At 41.3% G+C, this 17111-nt stretch overlaps 1 protein-coding gene across 1 annotated transcript in view; it reads right to left on the bottom strand.

Annotated features, from left to right (window-relative positions):
• The window catches only part of ITGA4 (integrin subunit alpha 4), a 38816-nt gene extending 21990 nt beyond the window's left edge, over positions 1 to 16826 (bottom strand). Inside the window, exons 1-10 of the mRNA XM_042783905.1 lie at positions 16597 to 16826; positions 16384 to 16505; positions 9595 to 9701; positions 9374 to 9503; positions 7962 to 8029; positions 7271 to 7400; positions 4122 to 4207; positions 3744 to 3803; positions 3513 to 3650; positions 2384 to 2495 (exon numbers count right to left, since the gene is read on the bottom strand). Of these exons, the coding sequence (XP_042639839.1) occupies positions 2384 to 2495; positions 3513 to 3650; positions 3744 to 3803; positions 4122 to 4207; positions 7271 to 7400; positions 7962 to 8029; positions 9374 to 9503; positions 9595 to 9701; positions 16384 to 16505; positions 16597 to 16781 (1138 nt within the window). The 5' untranslated portion in view covers positions 16782 to 16826. The remainder of the gene's footprint in view (positions 1 to 2383; positions 2496 to 3512; positions 3651 to 3743; positions 3804 to 4121; positions 4208 to 7270; positions 7401 to 7961; positions 8030 to 9373; positions 9504 to 9594; positions 9702 to 16383; positions 16506 to 16596) is intronic.
• Positions 16827 to 17111: the final 285 nt, after the last annotated feature.

Below are 17111 nucleotides of genomic sequence, written 5' to 3'. Positions count from 1 at the left end.
CACTCACCCTCAACAGCCTTTACCAAAAAGCCTCATGGTTCAAATAGCCAGAGGTTGTTAAACAAAAAGCAGCGGGATAGAGGGGGAGATGAATTACATCATTTTGAAAGTCAGTAACATAAATTAATAACTGTGACCTTTAGTTCACAAACTGAATTATCTGCAAATCAGAAATACTGTATGCTGCACCTAACCAAAATCACAAGAAAAGCAAAGCTCTGATAATTTGGTTTTACTGAACAATTCTCTGATTGAATCTATATTAACAATCCATACTTTGGTGACTAAAACACCCAAAATGTGTTATGTGTCTCTACTGGTGATATGAAAATAGGACAGCCAAGCTGTGCTAATTAAAATTACACATATGTTCTTGAGGAGGTCAGATTCTATACCAACACCCATGCCATTATCTTCACAGGGCTGATACTGATGGTTTAGATCATTGAAGAAGTTGGCTCTGCTGTGCTTTTCTTATTACTTACTACAAACAAATGGTTTCTAACACCCAATTTCTCTTTATATTTTGTTTCCAGCTGTTTTTCTTACAAAGTTGCTCTTCCTATTGTCGCTCTCAATATCGCCCCCACTTTTTCTTTTCACTGTTTTTGCTCACTTCAAAAGCTAATCCACCTGCAGTTCTAGGAAGCCCATTTTACATTAAATTCTGTGTCATACATCTACTTTGATATGCTGCTATTAATTTGATTTTACTTCTCTGTTCCCCAGCACTACATTTAGATACAGTTTTCCACTGCAGTTTGCAAATGTTTTGGGGCAAAACCTGAAAGTTGTGTATAGAATTGTGAAGGTAATGCAAACAAGAGAAAATAAATTAAGCAAGAGTTCAAGGAACAGATACCAAAGGAGTTAAAAAAAAAAAAGACTACTTAAGACTACTTTAGGGAAAAGGAGACCAGATAAGAAGAGAATGACTGTTCCAAGCTTTGCAGGTTACAGAACAGGACCAAGAATACAAGACAAAAGAAACAATGAAAGGAGAACCCTGGAACGTAGCTGCAAACAAAAAGGGTAACTCAGAAGCATGAAGGAAAGATGTGGTAAAGATACAGTGCAGAAAAAGCTGATGGTTTTTTCAAATAGGAAATTAGCTCCCTGCATACAGTCCAAGTTTTGATGATGGAAAAACTGAAATCGTTTATTAATTTTTCAACAGCAGAAAACACCTGTTGTATTTTTATCCTGTCCCTATGCAGCCTCTTGTGCCTGTCCCCTTCGCTGTTTGAAACCATGACAAGGTGAATGAAACCAGTGGGCCAGGTCCTCTCTGCTTGTCTTCGGTCTCACTGGAGGCTTCTCAGTCAGCTGTGTTTTTCGCAGGCTACCTAATCAGCTAGTGAATGGTCTTGGAGGGAGGAAGCTGAGAGCAGCAGGCTGTGGGGCCTTCCATAGCAAGTACATTTTAAGCCACCAGACTGGACACAGAAGGGAAGTAGAAGGCCATGAGAGTCGGTCTAGATGTTACAACACATCTTACATCATTTCACCTGTTTTCTATAACTAAAATACCTTTTATCTGTAATTTTCACATGGCATTCTCTTTTCAAGGTCTATTACTTTTATGATTATTACAGAAGTTAGACACAAGTCTGTAGACTGAATGCCTCTTCCCTCTGAGCAAGTTCAACCTGAACATCAATGGAAATTTCAGCACATATATTTAGAGATGGTGTTTCAGGCTGGGTGGTAGGGAAGAAAGGGAGGGTATTTTCAGTTTCTGTTTAGGCATCTAACTTTATGTTCCTGAAACAGAAGCTCCTGTACAGCCACCAGGAAGAAAAAGCTCCCTCCAAGACCCATTCACATTTTGAATTCACTACTGGGGCGTGGCCATCAAAGTCCTTCCTTGTGTTCTCTGTCCACTGGGAGCCATGCTAGGCAATTCATGACTCACCTTAGAGCCTGACTGGGAAGTAGTCCCACAACAGTCTCCCATCTTGCTCCCACCTCTTATCAAAAGGGTTGTTCTCAATATCACCATGTTTAGTACTTCCTATTGGTGACACAGAAGCAGATCTTTACTCAATGTCTAATTTTTATTTATGATGTTACAAAATCGCCAAATTGTTCCCCAACTGTTTTCTCAGATGTCTAAAACAGGATTAGGGATTTCACTTGAGATCCATCACCCAAAGTTACAGACTATGTTATCACCTCATGCTTTATTAAAGCAACAGAACCTAATTTCTTGGTATTACACATCAATGACTGTGAAACGGCTATATTTCAAATCAGTGGCCTAGAAGAGAAAGGGCAAGTCGCCAACTGAAAGTCTTCCCAGACTTCCACAATCCTCCTGTTTATTATGACAGTCCTCTGCTCAGAGAGAATTAAATCCAAGGGTTTTTCTTTATATACTTACCTTCAAAACCATCATTATCTATGTCTCCTAGATTGGCTATGGACTCTCCAAACCTGGCTGCATATGAGTCACTCCCGCTGAGCTCTATGTTCAGTTCTACCATCTTGGCCTCCTGAAGGAAAAGAGAGTCAATGGCACATTAACAGAGAATCTTCCAGGTGGCCTGGAATATTATTCAAAATGTTAAAACTGCCTTGGAAGCCAATATATAATCCTACAATCTCCTTGGTGCAGAAGTAAGCATTATAAAAGATATTTAACAGTATTTAGTGTAAGAATAATAAAGAACAAGAAAGTTATTCTTTAAGAAAGAAAACAGCAATGTGTTCCCATAGAAGACACCTGTAAACAGCAGCAAGCTTATATCAGAATACAGGGGCTTACTGCTCTGAGAAAACTGTGTTTGCTAAAAAAGTAGTAAACAGTAGCTGCTTCAGAGCTACTGTGTGTGCCTTAGTTGTAGGTATCCTGGAGTGACAGTTCTGTGAGGAAAACACGTTAAGAAAATGTTAATTGCAAGCATAAGAGAATAAATATGTATTAGTGTGGAGAGGAAGAAAGGGAAATAAGATACAAAGATAAAATTTACAAAGCCAGACAAATTCAAAAGCACACAAAAAACAGTGATTATACTTTCACTCCTGATCTTTAATAGAATAAAAGGAAGCTAATTCTAATGCATGATCTATACAGTTACTTTATTTGTCAAACTGAGGACTACCAGTCTCTTTCCCAACTGGTACCACTAACTCCACACAAATTTTTCAGTCATTGTCTGTTTCTGAAGTGCTAAGTAAGTTGCTCTTCACGTGCCAGCTCAGCAGTAAGCACAGTAATGAAGCAGAGCTTGCAAAGAGGCTGTCAGTGGCAGGCTGTCACCACCTGAAGTTACCAGGAAACACCACCAGTCCATCCTCAGTTCTAACACCAGTGTAAGTAACAACATGTTACAGTTCATACAGCCTTTGCAGGTGTGCTGTACAGTCCTGCTGGGATTGTCCTCACGGTTCTAGAGTTGTTTTTCTTATATCCTGGAATATTGTATGATAAGAGAGAGGCAGTCTCCTGTTCTTAGCTTGTTATACTAGAACAACTGTGTTACCATGTGTTTTTAAGAGAAAATACTTACAGAACCTGAATTGATATAGACATAAACTCTTCCTTCTTCTCTGATGGTACTTTGCATTGGAGCACCAACTAGCAAGTCTGAGAGGCCATCTGAATTCAGGTCCACAGCACAAACTGCAGCTCCAAAGTAAGAACCAAGCTGTGTGCAAACAAAAAAATCACATTATTTTTTAATTCTGATGAAGACATGCTAGAAGTTACAAGGTGCAGAAAAGTAGTATGAAGGATTTACCTTTTTACCCCTTAGTTCAAATAGAATATTTAGTTGCTGCTCAATGCTAAAAATGTATGCCTAAAACGAAAAGAAAATATAAGTGGAGTTCAGGAAACAGCAATCTGAAATACTTCCCCTGTGCTTTCTCTACAGCACATGCTAGAGAATCAGCAAAGCAACATACACTATTAAAAGGTACAGTTATTTACTATTTCCTAGCTGTACCTTTCTTTAACACCATAGTGCACAACAATGTTATCTAGACTATCTTCCCTCATTCCTTCTTTGTCTTTTCTCCCCATGAGAAATCGTATCTGATACTTGTCTTTAATGGAAAATTATGGGTGGGTATGTGGGGGTATATTCTTCAGACCAATAGTACAGACAATCTCTTACTTTACCAGTCTGCTCCTGTTGGGGTGCCCCTCCAATTACTTCTGTACTGGCTGATGTCAGAAAATGTCCAGCTCCAACAGAGTATCCTGTAAATTAGAAACACACTACTCAATTATGGAAATGCTATATAAAGAAAAAGAAAAATGGGAGCATGACGTATAAAAGCTGTCAACACCACAAATTATTGTGAGTCTGACATTCAGACTTCATGCAAGTCAGCAATGAAAACAGAAAAGAAAGTTTTTGAAATGTAAGCAAAAGGTCAATACAAACAGTAAGTTCCAGCGAGCAGAAAGAAGTGTCAGAAACACTAATTTCTTCCCAGGAACTCAATTATCTGCCACACTTTAAAAGCCAATAAAATAAATTGCAAACACCTTCTGTTAAAGCACACTCTGCAATTGTTCAGTGAGTCCATGCAGTGCAATGTGGAAACACTTGATTCAGTTGTTACTCTTTCACTATTGTAACTGGACTGCAGAAAAATTAAATGTAGTGCTAATTACATGCATGTGCACATATACATACACACAGATAGAGCACTGTGGATATACATGTATGAAAATACCGGGAACAAACTGGAGCAAAAGCTTGATTAGGTAACAAGAAAACATTGCATCAGCTTTTGCAAATGAATCTATGTAACAAAGCACTGCTTTATGTGGAGACAGATTTTAACAAATAGGACCACATTTTGGTGCAGACATCCAGCTACAGAATTGCAAACTGAAGGCTAACACCTTAATCTGTAACTACACGTGTCATTCGTACTCCTTCCAGAATACTTTATGGCTAAATTAAAACAGGGAAGACAGTTAACATATTCTTCTACTCTTGCATTTACTGGATGACTGCTGATTTTCACAGCATGCAGAAAAAATGGAAAAATCATCTTGGATCAGATGAGAAGCCTTAAGTCCTTCATGTGTGAAGATAACTGCCTAGAATTCAAATTCTCATTAAGCCAGCTTTTTCTTTTCTTATTTTAAGCCAAGAGGTGAACAAGGCAATTTATCATTTAAAGGTCAACACCTAGTTTTTACTTATTCAACAAAAAATTAAGCTTAAGTGGATGAACCTTCATTTACCTCCTCTGACCTTTATTTTCTAGTTATTTTGGTTTTGCTGAAGTGTAAACATTGGTAATTCTAATGAATTTAAAAAAAAAAAAACAAACCAAAACAAACACAAAAACCCCCAAGCAAACACAAAACAACAAAAAACCCCAAAAGCCAAACACACCCAAAGGTAGTACAGTAATCAGTCCCCATTTTTATTGTGGTAATACAATGGTTGGGGGGGATGGGACAGAACACACCACATAATTGACCCTTCAAATTAAAAGGCACAGTCAAATGAAATTTTCTTTCTAATCCCAGAATCCTCTGCTTTTTACCATTACTACAGTTTTTCAGTTTTCTGAAATGTCATTTGCCATTCTCAGATTCCTAAAAGAAACTATTACTTTGTGATTTCTTTAAGGCAGCTTAAGTGTCTAAGGTTATTCTTTCTTTAGGCCCAGCTGATTTGAAACACTGACTTATCTTATTCTTTTTAAAGATGTCAGTTATTAATCTCCAAGATATTCTGAAGTAGTCAAGGAAATACTACCAAAAGTTATTAATTACCAGATTCTTACTTCCTTCTTTCTTTTAATTGTCTGGTACTTAAACAGCTTTTTTAATTCTAACTTACTGAAAATATTACAATACTTTTACACACTCTTCCTGCAATCTCTAATTTGTTAATTGTTACTCTTTGACAGTTTAATGAAGAATGTAAAGAAAGAAGCCAACTTCTCAGTCCCTGCCAGAAGGAGATAGTATAAGTAGATAGTTATGTCCAGTCACGTGCTTGAATTACACTCTGGTCACAATATACTTCTACCACTTAGTAAGGATATTTTTGTTTATTATTTAAGGGAGAAGCAAACTCAGACTTAAAAAAATAAATCTTTGGTAGCAGAATTAACCTTAAAAGATTTAAAGAAGTGACAGAACAGAGGCAGAGGGAAGGAAGGTACCTCTACACTCTTTCAACCACATTATGTGCTATTATGAGGGAACGAAGTGGAGGCTTAAGTAGCATGGAACAATGCAAAATACAAGGTTTGTCACAGCCACTACTGTAGAGACACACAGATGAGGTAATGGTCCCTCTCTTCACTTTCCTGTAGAAAGGGCAAGTTTAGAGGACACATGGCTCTGCCAAGCCAGCATGCTGGCTGTGACAGTTGTACCAGGTCACTGGAGATGTATTTGTGAAGCAAACTCCAGCTGATTTCAGGTCCTGGGTGGCCAAGGGAACTAGGAGAGACCACACATGTGTGAGAAGGCCTTCCCTGCACCCTCCCCATGCAAGCTTTTACCCGTTTCTCTGTATCTAGTTTTTGACTATCAATGATTTGACTCATTTGTTACAGAAATTCTCATGCTTATACTTGTGGGAGCAGAAATCTGGAATGAGCTTTTTTTCCTCAAGCAGGTGCAGTATTATTTCTGCTGATTGTAACTGGAAAGCTGGAGCAAATATTCCCTGAAGTTTTTAATTTGTCATATGAAAGGTCAGAAATGTTACTGGCTTACCACAGTGATCTGGATATCTGACATTTGTAGACAAGGTTTGCCTTCCCATGTATCCAGACCAAGATATGGTTGGAATAAAAAAAATCATGATTGGAGTGAAGTCTGTCTCTTAAGGTCACAGCATACTTCCCCTTATTGACAATGGAGTTAAGACTTGTTTCCTTGCAGCTTTCACTGTAACAAACTTTCATATTTCTGTTATATGTGAAACCATTATGTCTTTTGCTATGAAAGCCCTTGGCACCATTTCAGACTTAACAGTGAAGTGCAAACCATTGCTAATCAGAAGCATATCTCTACCTTCTAAATCAAGGAATGATAGAAACTCAGTGGAGAGATGCTAGAAACAGAAATCCAATGTTCGAGAAGTTTCCATGTAAAAAGAAAAGAGAGGAAACCTTATAATTAAATAGTATTTAACAAAATCAGAACACATCGTTAGAACCATCACTTCTGGGATTAACAAAGGAAGCACTGAAAAACACTGTGCACTCACTTCAAGAACACCTGCTTAGCTAATTCTTTGGTTTACATTTTTGTGAAGTATTAAATATTTTTAAGTACCTAGATAACTGCCAAATTTCACTTGGTTATTTGAATCGGTATAAGCATGGATTGTATTTGCAGTTGTATTGTATACAAAAACAGAACCAGTCCAATAAAATGATCCAGGGGCTCCCATTATAATTAAGTCCTAGAAGAAAAATAAAACAAAGCCATGTTATTCATATTATGATATGTATACAGTATTCATATTATGATATTCATGAAAATAAGCGAAACAAGTGAAATGCTTTTCTTTAGATCTCCTGTGAATTCAATGAAATGCTACTGGAGAAGCATCCGGCTCAGTACTGGGGGATTACTACTACATCACAGACAACATTTTCAGACTTTCTAAAAATACGGTTATTAAAAACTGAGCTGTGAACAACTTAAGAGAGCAATGAACAGTATAGTCTCTTCTCAAAAGAGTTTTTTAGAAATCATAATCTTAGGGTGAAATGGAGATTAAATAACACAAACTGTTTGGATTTAGTAAGGCGTAAAAGTATTCTTGGGAATAAAAAGTAAAAGTATTAGTTGGGAATTATCATGCAAGTCTTATCAAGATTCAATTAAAAAGAAATGAGAAAAGTCTGTTTTTTCCCTCCCACAATAAAAGACACTGTTAATGTTTGCATTTATATATATACTTTTACGTATGTATACATATAACTAAGTGTGTACAGAGAGAGAGAGAGAGGATACACACCCCAATGTAAAAACTAGACATTCCAGCCTGGCATGAGCCATGGTTTTCTCCAAACTTTCGCACGTGATCTGGGAATGGGCAAGAAATATTAAAAAGGATAAGCAGCATGTAGTTTAAGAATTCGTTACTGGGTTTTCAACTGAAGTTGAGACAAGTTAAAAAAAAAACACCTAAAACAACGTTAGTTTTCAGTTCTGTAATAAAACTAAAACCACCGGTTTCCACCATATAGCCTTTAGCTTCAATATAGTATTGTAACAGACTCAAAGCAGCATGTATGACTTGATCAGAGCTGCCTTCAAAATCTTGTGACGTTAAAGCTCATACTTGCATTTTTAAATTGTTCCATGAATGAAATAACACAAATAGTTTGAGCAGCAGAGCTACATAAGCTTCGCTCTTCTCTTCCACTCTGTATAACTGAGGCATAATCTGATTGACAGGCTTATGTATCTTGATAGGAGTTGCCCTGATGCTCCACTGATGCTCTGAAGGGCTTATGTTAAGCTATCTTAGACATACTGGTATCTATCATCCTTAGCAGTTGTCTTTACATCCAACTGCCTCAGCTCTGTTTTTCTGCTTTCCTTTGCTAATTGCTCCCATCAAGGTTCCCTTCATCTCATCCAATCATAGATTTGTTCACTTAAAAAGTCACTGAAGAGAAAAGCTTAACTTCACCAAATGCTTGTGACAGTCTTAGAAGCCAGCACTGGGATATTTGATGGCACTACTCTATCGGCCTGCACAGAAAGGCCAGATTGTCAGCTCCTCCTTGCACTGGCAAGGGGCAGGGTCACGAGACTGTTCTCCTGGATGGGAGGTAGGTATGGAAGGGAAGGCAGGGATGGACTTGTCTGACAGCTTCAGGTCTTGACTCTTACTCTGTTCCTGAAGTCCTCTGAGGAAGGACCACTGAAGGTCTCACGCCAGAGCAGCGGCCTTGCAGGAGGCAAGTAAAGAACAGGGACACACACTGTGTCAGGGAACCACAGCAGATCTGTATCAGAGGCAAAGGAGCAGGTGGCAACAATCACTTGCAGGTATTACTGCTGCTCGGCACTCTCCTGAGCAGAGCAAGCAAATGACAGTGTAAAAGAAGGAAGGGAGGATGTCCTCTACTAGCTTATTTCTGAGAACCACACATCCTTCCGGTCCAGTCCAAGGAGCAGGTATTCCGATGCCCTTTTTAAACTATTTTTTTTCTGCCTGTTGAAACCAGCTTTTCTTTGTAGCGATGAGCACCTTGTTAACTAATTTACATCGTAAGTTAGGCTCTTATCATCAGCACTCAATCTTCAAACCTTTGGCTGAGAAGGCCTGCTCAGAGCAACACAGGCTCTTCACAAACTCTGCACCATGCAATTACACATCTTACCCTTCCCTACAAGGGACCCAAGCATTCTGCTTACCTATATAGCATGGGCATATTCTCCTGCTCAGTTCAGTTCGTAAATCAGAAGAGATGGCAAAACAAATACCATATGGGAGTTTGTGTTCATTTTTCATGTAAAAGATATTTTTCCATCTATGTCCACAGGCCTACAGATAAAAGACAAACATGATGTTTGACACAGAAGCGTAAGAAAGGAGTCTGACAAACAGACACGCAGCTCCAGTGGTTAATACATACAACGATAGATCCGTTTTCTTTTGGCTGCCTCGATAAGCTGACACCCAGCCACTGATTATCACGCTCTTCCAAACAAGTCTTCCCACAGGGCTCTCCTCTGGGGTTGCCTAGGACACAAAGACCAACACTCTGAGCAGGGGAAAAGCTGAAGGGCTCCGTGGTGGGTAACAGGCGCACCCAAGAACGCTGCAGGGAGACTGCAGTAACTCAGGTTTGGTGGCTCTGACCTCCGTCTCTGTCTCACACAGGCTGCGTAGACTTCTCGCTTTCTTCCCGAACAAAGGTACGATTGCACGTAGCCCAAGGGAGCATACTGGTTCTGAACAGGATAGGTTGGCAGTGAGGACTGGCTTTGCCATCGTTATTAAGATAGAAAGTGACATTACACTCAATCTGATGAAGGGCTGTCTTTGCAAGCGTTCTTCAGCCTAAAACTTCGTAAAGTAATACCCGTGAGTGCTACCAAAACTTTAGCAAGCATGTCTCCCACTACGTGTCTATTGGTAGCAAACCTTAAAATGGTTTCTACTGCAAATGGTTATTAAACAAAGGGTGTGTAACGGCAATCTCTACCGGGGATGTCAGATCACTGTGTATGCATGTCCTGTGTACTCCTTGCATTGTTGCAATTATTTAGCACTAGCTCTTTGGGTTTTGTTCTTCAGGAGAGTTAATTTTTAAAACCTTAGAGAACAGTGAAATTTATTCTAACCCCTCCCCCCAAAGGAGAAAAGTTAGCAAATATTTGCTTCCTTCTAGAAAGTAGTAGTGGTACCATGGTAAGGAGAAGCTACACATTTAGAAGTATTCCAAGTTATATAAAGCAAGCTTTGTAAGATGTTTGTATGAATAAGCATTAGCCAAATTACTGAACCAGTATTTTATATGCATCGACATGACACAGTTTATGAAAAAACTTCTTATCAAATAAGGAAACACATCATGTAATTTGAACAAGCTCTTCCGCATAATTTTTAAGACTTTCCCAGATTCAATGCAGTTACTGGTGAACCCAAAACTTTGGAGGTTTAAGGGGTTTAGTTACCCAGGAGAGGGCGCCAATGGGGATGGCAGAATACCAGTGCTGATGGGGACACTGTCTGACAGGGGAAAAAAAAAAATGAACCCCCCACCCCAAACCGCACTCACACCAGAGCTGAAATTTATTACTATCCAAGGCATTAGCGAGTTTAAGTAAATACACTCCTAATTTAGTGAACTTGTTGAATTCCTTTTACAAGACATACAACTGTACAATATTGATTAAGTATGAAGAGGCATTTGTAGGAATAAAACCCAACCACCATCCTTACTTCAGAGCTTGTTCCCTACTGTTTGTGACAGGCCTAGCCTTGATTTCTTCTACTTTTGTACTACCTCTCCATTTCTTTTTCCAAATATCATGCTTTCTCCCTGCTCCAACGTAGAGATCAGAGTAGTGCAGTCTGGAACCCCTCACCATACTGCAGAGTAGTCATCACACCCTGCGCACCACAACTGTCCTCTACCTTCTTCCAAAAATAACACCCTTCACAGGGTCAATAGGCATCTGACCCTCCTTCATCTCTTCTTTACCACTTCCTTCCCTATGTGCCTTTCCCTCAAACATCAAGGAAATAGTATGCAAAATCCAAATAAACAGAAACTGACCTTAGCACTCACAGTAATATCACATTCAATTCTCTTTGCCAAGAGATTTCATGTTACTGTAATTTAATAACTCCTATGAGTCACCTGAGGAACAATAATTAGCAATGTGGGCTCTTATTACAAGACAAGCACAAAGTAAAATGTGTTACTTTAAAAATCTACTAAAAATAAGTTAATTTTTCTGCAGGGTGTCAGTTACTGAGATTGAACGAATAAGCTTCCAAATTCTCCTACTTGGCTAATGTCAGCAACATGAACTTCCACGTACTGAATATTTTTCAGAGACGAGTTTGGAATCTAGTTTTGGAATTTACTTTTGCAGTTATGTCACACAGAACTCCTTACTTCCTAAGGGAGACATTTCCATAGTTTGCATGAATTACAGAGAGTATTAATCTGATTGAAATCTCCTCAGAAAGCAAAATTCCATTACACTCCCGCATATAAGAATTATTCCTCCTTTAAATCACAAAAGACACTTTTGGTAACTCCTGTCTAGTGATGCTTTCTGTCCTCTTATGACGATGACTTACCTGGGACTTGCTTTATAGCGTATGTGGATTTTTGAAGGAAATGGAAAAAGACCAGTGTCATAAATTTAGATCTCAAGAGGCTTTCTGAGACTTTATATCAGTAAGACAAACAAGACCAGATAATGATGACATGAGAGTTAAGAGGAAGTTTCACTCGTCTCAGTGCTTCATTCCTGTGACTATTTCAGAGGTCTATAACAAGAAAAAACACTGCCATTCCTTTATGCTCATTGGACTGTATTCCCCTTTTCCTTGGCTCCAGCCTATGTTCTTGATGCAGGCTCTCTCTGGCCCCCTGCTGACCTGCTGTCTTATGTCTCCTCTCTTTCTCTGACTGGCAAGTATTCAACCACCTCAAAAATGATAGGCCTTTGTGGGCGAAAGAAAGGTGAGCTTAACAACCCAGACACCACGATAAGCCCCTGCTCAGGGTATGACATTATAAAAGCTTTATCAAATGAGAAGAGAAAATGCTACATTCTGCACAAGCAACAGAGCAGCACTGCATAAACTCAAGAGGACACGGCAGCTTGGTTGCCTCAGGGAAAAGGAGCACACGCTGTCATAAAGTCACTGAGAGATAAGTAATTGCCCAGCCTGTGTACATTACACAGCTGGAAGATACACTTTTGCTATAATCCCCGCTGCACGCATCTACAGAAACAGCACAATCGCATATAAATAAGGTCACAACTTATAAAGCCACCTCTAGCTTTGGCCTTGAAGACTCTAATACAGATGTTTGCAATGTCATCTGAGAAACCAGTTTTGTACAACTTGCTCCAGTGCTTTCCATGCCCAGCAGCCCCCCATGATCCTTTCTATCTTCCCAGAACTCCTCCGGTCCTATTGCTAATTGATTAAAACCATGAAGTCTACCACAAAGACAAGCAGCCTTCTGATACCCTGCTCCTAGATGTCAGGGCCTCATCAGACTCTTTTCATTAATCCAGGGCAATCTTTTATCTTTTCACAATTTGATAGTTCTTATCCCTCAAATGACTTCTACCCAAAACGTTTTAGCTAAGTGCCAGCTGTTTCTGTAACTCTGTAACCAACCCAGGTCCAGAAAGATCCTGTCTTCCTTGGAATAGTATGGCTATTTCAAAGGAGATCAATGGCATTGTACGAGCAATGCAAGTGAGATCAAAAAGTCAAACTACGAAAGGCAAAACTTACTGAAAACAAAGTTGAAGAAACACAGGTCAGCCTTTTGGGGAAAACCATTAACTGCTCACTCTTCCATTGTAATGATTCAGCTGGGGGAGCTAGAGGGCAATTTGTTCATAGGTTAATTGTAGCAGGGACTTCAAGGGTGGAGGGCTTTCTGGCTTTATGTTAAACAATATGCACTGAATTTACTGTGTAAATTCACAGCTAAAACTTCTTTTTTTTTTAGACTGGATGGCAACTTTTGTAAATTGTTTCCTGTATTTTTTGACAATGAATCATTATTTCAAACCTGAGAACAATTTTGCTGAAGAATTTCTGTAATGTTTTGCAAGTCCAAACAACAGGTCTAAAGAACTTTATGCAAGTTCCTCTGCAACAATATATGACTACCTCAAATTGACATAGGCAAAATTCTGAAATTCAAAAGACTGGAAGACTAGAAGATGGACACTTAGTGCTCCAAATAACAAACATATATTTTGTATTTGTGTCTAAAGCTTGATTACAAGCCTCTGCATCTAACAGAAGTCATTGTTCAAAAATACTCCAAATACAAATAAATCAGCAGTCTAAAATATTGACATCATTGGCAGAATTACTAGAACTAGAAAAGAAACTCCCAAAGCATTACTCCTCTATTCAGCAATCAGAGAGAGATACACAAGTGCCGGTGAGGGGCTGGGAAGACAAAGATTTGCTAGTGTATCTCATGGCTCCTCTTGGCTCTTAAACCAGCCCAGGTCCCTGCAACACCTTGAACAACATTAACATTCTCTAAAGTATGCCTGGATGAGTTATTTCCAGATGCTGGGATGACTGCAGCACACGACTCTTCCCAGAAACTCTTTCTCTACTGAGGAAGCAGATAGGAACATGTGACATAAAAAATACAACAGCATTTCTCTGTGATCAAATGCTTCCTAATTGTGCATGAATCCTTCATTAATTAGTTATGCTAGTTGCAAGGCTACTTTAGTGAAAAACAGCAACAAAGTGTTTTAACATATTTATATTTCTAAGTAAATCATATCCATTTATTACAGAGGCCCAACCTTTGGAAAAATTCACTTCTATTGCCTGTTGTCACCTCTACATTTCTATGACTCATAATTAGAAACTTACTACCTCAAAGACTTTTTTACAGAAAGAAGAGTAAATTGAAGTATTTAAGAGGAAGATAGAAATAGCTATTTTTCAAGTTGCCTGCCCCAGCACTGTAATATATCCGGGCACATTTTTCAAAGGAAATTACCCTATTCTATGAAATCAGAACCCAAACTTGTCACTGGCAAGTATCCAAGCAGAAGAACGAGGAGGTCATTGACTGAAAGACGCAGCATTGATAAAACCATTATGTCCAAAAGTTGCTGACAGCCTGAATGAGTTAGACAAGAGATAATTAAGTTCAGCTTTGCAATTGCAAGTTCCCTTGTGTATTTCCGTGACCGCTCAGCAGGATGGCAGAGGCTTAACAAACCTCAGATACTATCCTTCTTCATTTACATCCCATGCAACACAACCGCCTTTGGCTTCTTCACTGACCTCATTGACCTGTTTTACAACAGAGCACTTCTTTTCTGTATCTATTTAACTTCAGAAATACTGTAGAGATACCTTCGTGACATAAAGATGACATCTAGCACTAAGGGAAACCAATATTTTGCAAAAATCTCTTGTGCTATCTCTGTTTATAAAAGTGCAGGACAGGATAGTAAACCACTGTGTAACCTGTGGCCTCTAAACACAGGAATAGAAGCTGTGTTAAATTAAGTGTTTGGAACCACATAAACATTTTCATTCACATGTCGCATCATTTTGTTTAGAATCCCCTAAGCTACTGAGGGAAAGCCCATCAAGTTACTTCATTAGAGCTTTTGTTTCTCACTGGCTAAATGAGTAAGTCAAGAAGTACTGCAGAGCTATGTATTTTTCAAAGAACCTGAAACTTTCTACCCTTCTCCTCCTTTCCTTCCCCCACGCAGTGAAGGACTATTTTTGCCTCCAATCCAGGAGTAGGGGTTTATTGACTCTTAGCATATGTTATTTCACCACTTTAGTTAACTACTTTAACTTTTGCAAGCCTCCTCTTACAAACGAGCAGTTGGAGAAATAAGCTCTATGTTATATCCCATTTTTCAATATGTCTAATATTGGAATGAAACTACTAAAAGAAAAAAAAAACAAACAAACAAACAAACCAAACTACCGGGGCTGGAAGTTTAATTGCAGTTCTTTCTATAAGCAACTGCTTTTTCTTTTGCCTTTTCCTTACGTGGCTACAAGTAAAGCACCACTGAAGTATCCTAGCTTTTTGTAGCTTAGTTACAAACAGTAACTCTTTATCTGTAGGAAAAAAATAGATAGAATCTGACAGTTCTAAGTGTTATGCATAGATGTGTAGAGAAATAATTAACAGTTTTGTCACAGAATGCTGTGTTCTGTCCTGAAAGCCCACCAGTTCATGGTGCGCTATCACTTTCATTGGTTTCAAATATTTTGAAAACATTTTCCCGCGCTTCTTATCCTTACTGGGCGGCAAGTTCATAGTTTTAACGGATCGGATGGTCTCGGTCACAGCAGGATGGAAAGTTCAGGAAGCTTCCTATGCATTGCGTAGGGATAGAATGTACGGCACAGTATGCAAGGGGGGCAAGAACAGAGCCCAAAGCAATTCACACAATAACCCACTGCAAAGTGTTCTCCTTTTTAACACTTGGAAGTTGGATAAGTGCATTCAGTTACATCGGCCAAGCATAGGAACTGGGGAGATAGGGAGGCGTTAGGTTAAATGCAGGAGCTGGAAAAATTGGTTGGGTAAAAAATAGCTTTGTTCCCCTAAAACTCAATTTTTCAACAAATCTGCAAGCAGAGAGAACCTGGCTGCATGATGTCTGGGGTTCTGTGTTACTTTAGGGTGGCTTCTACGAAGAGAAGGCTTTAGAGAGAAAAAGCCGGCTTAGTCATGTATTTCCACTCCCCCATCTCCGAGCTGATTACACTCGCTCTCTGCTCTGAGAGCTGAGTTAGCTTTCTGCTGAGAATTACGAGACGGACCGAAACTCTCACGAAGCTTTTGAACTGGGTGCTGAGAGGTGCGAACGAAAGCTGCGGGAAGGGGAGCTGTCACACACGACTTCTCTAAATGAAGTTTCGGTGCGTTTCTTTCCGTCTACAGGAGAGAGAAGAAAAAAAAAAAAAAAAAAAAAAAAAAAGGTGCCACCGTCGCTGCTCTTAGGCCCGTGTTGCCCGTCAGCGCGATTTAAACGCCGGTTCGATCCGGGAAGGACCCCGGGGGAACCGCCCGCAGCCGGTCGCCTCGAAGGCGGCGGCAGAGGAGCCGCGGGGCGCGCAGGCACGGACCGAACCGGCCCGGCCCGGCCCCGCCGCCGCCCAGCGCCGGGCTCCCCCCGCCCGCCCCCCGCCGCCGACTCACCCAGCTGGAGCTGCTCGCACTCCCCGCGGGGGTTGCTCCCGATCCGGCACCGGAAAATGGCCCCAGGGTTGGCCACCGAGGTGTTGGCGGGCCAGCTGGCCCGAGGGGCGCCCGCCAGGAGCCTGCGGGGCAGAGACGGCAGCGTGAGGGGCCGGGAGAAGGCGCGACGGGCGGAACGGGTGCCCGCGGGGGGCGGCCCGGCCGGGGACTCACCATCTCTCCCCGCCGTGGCGGTGCAGGAGGACCGAGTACCCGAAGAAGGTCCCGTTGCCCCCCCGGAAGAGCAGCGGGTGCTGGGTGTCCAGGTTGTAGGGCCGCACCGTCGGCAGGCACTGCCACAGCAGGAGCAGCGGGGCGGCCCAGCCCGCGGCCCCCCTCGCCCTCCCGCCGCTCCGCATGGCTCCGGCCGGCCGGAGGCAGACGGGCGCCCGGCGCCGCTTTCCCGCCTCGCTCCCCCGCCCCGCCCGGCGAGAGGGCAGCGACGCGCCCCCGCCCCGCCCCGCCCAGTCCCGTCCCGGGCGGGCGGCAGCCTGCGCCCTGCACTGTCTCTGCCTCAGCCTCTGCCACCGCCGGGCCGGGCCGGGCGGTCTCGCCACAGCCCGGGGTGGGGGTGTCCACTCCGGATGGGGGAGTCGCTCGGCCGCGCCGCCTCCTCCCGCGCAGCGGCAGCCCCTCTCCCTGCCCCGCCGGCGGGGGTCGGGTTTCTCCCCGCCCCGTCCGCGCCCACG

The sequence above is a fragment of the Tyto alba genome, unplaced genomic scaffold, assembly GCF_018691265.1.
Source record: "Tyto alba isolate M040663 unplaced genomic scaffold, T.alba_DEE_v4.0 Super-Scaffold_7, whole genome shotgun sequence".
NCBI classification, from domain to species: domain Eukaryota; kingdom Metazoa; phylum Chordata; class Aves; order Strigiformes; family Tytonidae; genus Tyto; species Tyto alba.
Note: the sequence above shows the minus strand (reverse complement) of the source record. Positions and strands in the feature narration are given on the sequence as shown.